Source organism: Dendrobium catenatum, unplaced genomic scaffold, assembly GCF_001605985.2.
Source record: "Dendrobium catenatum unplaced genomic scaffold, ASM160598v2 fragScaff_scaffold_594, whole genome shotgun sequence".
Lineage (NCBI taxonomy): Eukaryota > Viridiplantae > Streptophyta > Magnoliopsida > Asparagales > Orchidaceae > Dendrobium > Dendrobium catenatum.
Genome location: NW_021319056.1, coordinates 521,726 through 528,056, shown reverse-complemented (window position 1 = coordinate 528,056; position 6,331 = coordinate 521,726). Strand labels below are relative to the sequence as shown.

Sequence of the window (6,331 nt, the reverse complement as noted above, 5' to 3'; positions counted from 1 at the left end):
GGGAAGACCAATGCTGAGATCACCTGGGATGAGTTCACTGCAGTGTTCAGGATGTGGTTTGTACCACCGTCAGCTCAGCGACAGATGCAGGAAGCTTTCATGAGATTGGAGCAAGGCCGCAAGTCAGTGATGCAGTACGAGGCCGAGTTTACTGCACTTGCGAGGTACGCTGCTCATCTGATTCCTACTCCCGAAGAAAAATGCTATAGATTTCTGCAAGGATTGAACAGAGAGCTGAGGCATCCACTAGTACCCTTCCGGATACATGAGTTCTCTGAGCTAGTGGAGCGGGCCCGATTGATAGAGATTGACTTGGCAACACCGGTATCGAGGTACGAGGATACCAGGAGGAGGAGAGATGAGGTACGACGAGATGATTCTGGTAGAGACAGAGATAGAGAGAAGAAAAGCAGATACGATAGTTCGAGAGGATCTGCATCGGGATCTGCATCGGGATCTGCATCGATAGTATCGTCTATTCATAACATTATCATATCATTCTCCAACTATGTAATGAGCTTTATGCAATGTGTATTTGTTATATTGAGCCAACACCCTCCTCCAAGGAAGGGGAGTATTTTTTGTCAACCACTAACACTAGTACTGGAATCAGTTTGCCTAGGCAAGGCCTTGTGATTTTTTCGTCTTTTGGGGGTTTCCTTATAAAAATTTTGGCGTCTCTTTTAAACGATACACCTCTACTTTTTTATCTATTTGTGTGTTTGATCTTCATACAAAACTAAAACACAAAACTTTATATTTCTCTACCGCCTTGAATATTCTAGGACACAACAAGTTTCAATCTTTAATATAGATTTATTATTGCACATAAATATTTTCTGATTAAATAAAAGAAACCCACATTAGGCTTTTTTGACCTTCAACTTCAGTAAGGATGTTCTTTTAGAATTTTTTGTCTTAAGAGAACTCTAAATACACATAGAAGTGGTGGGCCAACTTCTTACATTTTTAAGACATATATAGGAGCGGAGCCAAAATTTTCTTCTTGTGGGAACATAATTATCGAATCTTCAAAATACCATGAGCTTTTAATCATATCATCCTCAACAAATTAATAAAAGACTTTGATGTAGTATTTAGTAGACAGTGGATTATAAATTATTATATTTATTTTAAAAAATCCTTAGAAAATGAAGAAGACTAATTAGACAAATTTAAAATTTTAATTTTAAAGAATAAAATTAGAATTTGCTCTATTGAATTCAAAGTATATGAAAATCTTAGCACTATATTAACTAAAACAAAATTTCCAACACTATAAGGTCTTTTGAATTTTTTCAGTTCTTTCTTTAAACTTGCTAAAAAAATATAGAATCGTTAAATTAAAAATAAAAAATAAAAGAAAATTTTAAACAGAAATAAACAAAATCAAATTTAATTCCTTAAACCTACTGTTGGTTTATACATCATCTTCATAAAGCTACGGGCAGAGTCTTGCCTATGGATTCAGGCATTGGTTTCCAAAAGCTACAGGCAGAACCTTGGCACTTTGATCATTAGAAGATTCATTATTAGCTTGGCCTCAAGCTTTGAAAGTAGGGACTAGGGGTGCAAATGAGTCGAGTAGAGTCGAGCTTGATTGCCATTTAACGAGCTCGAGCTCGAACTCAAGTCGAGCTCAAAATCCGAGCTCGAGTTCGACTCGTCTCATGTTGAGGGGCTCGTCGAGCTCAATCCGAGCTTAAAATGTCGTGATTCATCATCCCGAGGTCCGTTGGGGTCGCGTTATCTGTCATCCCGAGGTCCGTTGTGGTCGAGCACAGTCCGTCTTCGTCGCGTCCGTTCTGAGCTCTGCCGTCGACATCTGCTCCGTCGCCATCGAAATGTTTGGGCTGATGCAACAATTGTCGTCGTCCCGAGCTCAATGTCAAGACCCGCTCCGCCGCCATTGAGATCTGTCGTCCCGAACACATCCATCTGCATCCCGAGCACATCCATCCAGCGTTGTCCTAAGCTCATTCCTGCGAATCCCGCCCAGTCGAGCGGTTCGTCGAGCCGACAAGTTCAGTACAATGTCTGTTCGAGCTCGATAAGCCTTCGAGCTTGAAACTGTGTTTGAGCTTGACTCGTCGAGCCTGTTACCGAGTCGAGTCCGAATCAGCTCACAAGTCGGCTTGACTCGGTTGCACCCCTAGCAGGGACCTCATTAGTTCCTTATGCCCATTCCCACAGTTAATAAAGACAACAGGTTGTCTTCTCTCAGCCAGTTTGAATTGAGGACATGTGGGATGAATTAGTATTTAATTGGCTTGAAAAGTCTGGAAGAAGAGTTCATCATCATCGTCATGAAAGATGTCCTTTTTGACACTGAACAAGCCCCCCTTATGGCTCCTCAGCGGAGAACAGCTGAGCCTAAACCAGACGTTTGTTGTGAAGAATTAGTGAACATGTTTGTTTATGAAAAACGTATATAGAAAAAGTCATTGAGCTAGTGGGCGGCCGTTCCTCAGAAAAATTATTCTGCGCGGATATCTGAATCCCGAAGGACATCAGGAGACCAATCAGAACACGTCATTTCATTTTTTTGCTCTGTACCGGCACTCGGTACTATTGTGTACCGAGTGACATAGCGCATTCTGATTGTTCTCCGACCCGTCCGGTGTCCACACATAATAATTTCTTCGTTCCCCGAATACAATTTATTATAAAGACCGAAAATAATGCCATCATCAAACATTTTTCTCATTATGTGAGGTCCGTGGGATCGGCTATAAGAATTTTTTTTTTTTCTATTGTGCTATTAAAAATTGAATTCTTATTTAAAACTAATAAAAATTTAACTATTAATATGATAAATCTATTTTTTTCTAGAACAATAGCTTCACTTCATCGATTAAACCAATTCAAGAGAAGTAACAGATAAGAATGATAAATATGAGAGGACAAATTAGATCAGCTCACTTTTTAAAAATCGTTGACAGAATCCAATATTATACAAATAAGTAAGAAAACGTGGATTTTACACACCATTGCCTTCCACATCACGGGTCTTCTTGCAAAGGAAAAGCTCCTATAAAAGGCTTTAGCTTTCTCTTCCACCTTTTCAAATTTCCAGAACTCCTAAACACTCATCATCTTCTTCTTCTTTCTCTTGTTTCTGTTAACCCCTTTTCCTTATATATATTTTTCTTGGATTTCTTAAGTTTTTGCTATCTTGGATTACTATGGATGACTCCCTTCACCTACTTCCTGGCTTCAGATTTCATCCAACAGATGAGGAGATTATAACGCACTATCTGTTAGAGAAGGTCATTGATCAAAGCTTTAAGTCAATTGCCATTGGTGAAGGAAGCTTCAATGAGTGCGAGCCATGGGATCTTCCAGGTACTTAAAAAAAAAAAAAAAAACTTTTGATTCTTTGTTAGTACAAAAATTTTCATTTTGTGTTAAAAAATTCCTTTAAGGAACAGTGAGAAGCCCTCCCTAATGAAGCCTTAGTTTCAAAGTGACTTAAATGACTAATAAATTCTAAAATAGTTATTATGTTTGTATAATTTTGAAGAGGTAATTAAACATTAACTGTTATGAATTTTGTGTACAGGAAAAGCCAATATGGGAGAGAAAGAATGGTACTTCTTTTGCAAAAGGGACAGGAAGTATCCTACAGGAATGAGGACTAATAGAGCCACATCATCTGGCTACTGGAAAGCAACAGGGAAGGATAAGGAGATATTCAAAGGGAAAGGTGTCCTTGTTGGGATGAAGAAAACCTTGGTTTTCTATAGTGGAAGAGCTCCAAGAGGTATGAAGACCAAATGGGTCATGCACGAGTACAGGCTTGAAGGCAAATATCAGTACAATAATCTTTCCACACCTCATCAGGTTAGACTACTTTCCCCCCCCCTTAGAGCATCTCCAACCGAAAAACTCATTTTTCACTCCAAAATATAGTGAAACTAAAAAATGGCTTGATTCATCTCCAATCGAACTCCATTTTGCTTCCTTCGCAGAAGGTAACCGCCTTTCTCCTCTTTGGCGTGTTTATTCAGCAAATCCGGTAGAGACAGAAAAATAACGCGAGTGAACAGTGCAACGTCAATATTGATGTCGCACTGTTCATCAGCAACCAAATACCGGAGATTTTGCCGTTCAGCTGGGGCTCGCAAGCGACTCCATTCATGTGTTTGGAGTACGGTTGGAGATGCCCTTAGAATGAACACTTCATTTCATGGAACAAATGAAAGCACAAAATAACAAAATTTTACCGAATAAAGCATTAGTATTAAATGATTAACTAATATGATCTAGATAATGATTTCTGTATATATAGGATGAATGGGTTGTTTGCAAGGTCTACAATAAGAAGGATACAAAGATCAGCACAGGACAACAGGAAGTTGCAGAAAGGATGAACAGTTCTTTTGTGGATGATTTGTTAGTTGATAATCCTGATCAATTGCCACCTCTTACAAACTCTCCTTTCTTCTACAACTCAAGAGACAATGACATTAAGGAGGAGGCAGATGGACAAGAAAATGAATTTATCCAGTCATTTTTTTCAATGCGTTCAGAAAAGCAAAATTTGAACCATTTTCAACAAGAGGAAGCAATGTTGGGAGCTTCATCTAACTCTAATGGAGATTCTCTTTCCTTGAAGGGATTTGGTGTAAAAATGGAGAAGATATCTTACTCAAACTCGAACTCAAACTCAGTCTTCAGTGCTTCAATGGATACAGGAATGAGCTCAGAAAGGAACCTGGAGGAGATTGGGAGCTTTCAATCTTATGAAAACCATCTTTCTCCATGTGTAGAACAAGTGGATTTTGATGGCATTTGGAACAATGGATTGATTTGAGGGCCATTACAAACATAATCGTTTTTTCTTTATCTAGAGAATTCATGTTCATAGATTTACTTATGTTGATCAATTATTTACACATTAAATGCCTAAAAAAAAGAAATATTATTTTCATAGGAATTAGACAGATTACAGCTGCATTGTGGATTCTCCTTACTGGCCAAAGTGGTATAATATTTAGTTTGTCAAACTTATTTGTAATTCTCAATTCTTCTAAAATTTGTCATAGTAGCTTTTGCTATAATTTGATAAGAAATAAATAAAAACCAATAGTATGCATATATATATATATATATGAATAATAAGATCATGCTGATTGTAATTCAAATGTTCCTCATGACTTATAAGCAACATTGCTTGAAAATTATTTGGAAGCCTCTAATAATCATTATATTTCTAAACTCTCATTCAGGACATATTTCTTACTGTTTTTTAAAGTAATTTTTTAGAACAAAAATTTTAATTTTTATATCGAAAAACTATAAAATTTTTGTGCTAAAAAGCTGCTTTAATAATCAATAAGAAAATTGTCCCAAACGAATCCTAAGGTTTCGCTTGAGATAGCTCTTATATTACTTCTTAAAACAGCTTTCTAGTTTAAACATTAAAATTTTTATAATAAAAAGCTGCTTCAAGCAACAATAAGAAAGCTGTCCCAAAAGAAGCCTTAAAACTTATAGACTAAGGCTTCGTTTGGGGCGGCTTTTTTACTGCTTCTTAAAGCAGCTTTATAGTACAAAAATTTTAATTTTTATACTAAAAAGCGGCTTTAAGAAGCAGTGAGAAAGCTGCCCCAAACGAAGCCTAAGATTTTGTTTTGGACGGCTTCCTTGCTGCTTCTTAAAGCAACTTTTTAGTATAAAAATTAACTAAGCATAACTCTTCCACAAGCATTAACGAATTCCTTCAAATTCATGCAAAGGGATTATTAAAAAAAAAAAAAAATGCAAAGGGATTATTAAGTAGTTGAATATATTAGCTCAATATGCACTTTTTTCACCTTTTTCTAAGTTTGAACTCTCAGATTAGTTGGAAATTAGTGTTGATAAACCTGCTTAGGCATATTATTATCATTAGTATTTACAATAAAGAGCTAAAATGAATATGCTTTAACCTAATAAGGAATTCGATCGTTGAATCTATTGAAAATGAAAGGGCTGCTTTCCTTCCACTCAAAAGCTTACTTGCCCCCATCAAATTCCTCCCTGAAGCGCGGATTCTGTACCAAATGTTCGCAAGCCCTTTTTCTCTGGTAAAAAAACAATTGGTATACTGTACCAAGAAGAAATATATTCCCTTCTTTAAGGGAATTTCTGTGCCACATGTCTCTCTATTTTTAGCGCACCAAATTTTCTCTTAAAAAAGAAGAACGATTTTTTGTTTTTGTTTTTGTTTTGTCTATTTCTTTATGATCTTTAAACTCAAGATCAAAAGGCTCATTATGATTTATGAAATAAAAATTAATTATGAACTGATTTTCTATCATTTTTCATGATTAAATTTGGATTATAT

The 6,331-nt window shown here is 36.5% G+C and overlaps 1 protein-coding gene across 1 annotated transcript in view; it reads left to right on the top strand.

Moving 5' to 3' along the window:
• The first annotated feature begins 3,185 nt into the window (after positions 1-3,185).
• LOC110115981 (NAC domain-containing protein 87) overlaps positions 3,186-6,331 on the top strand; it is a 9,069-nt gene continuing 5,923 nt past the window's right edge. The window contains exons 1-3 of the mRNA XM_020849408.2: positions 3,186-3,345; positions 3,563-3,843; positions 4,292-4,463. Coding sequence (XP_020705067.2) covers positions 3,186-3,345; positions 3,563-3,843; positions 4,292-4,463 — 613 coding nt within the window. The remainder of the gene's footprint in view (positions 3,346-3,562; positions 3,844-4,291; positions 4,464-6,331) is intronic.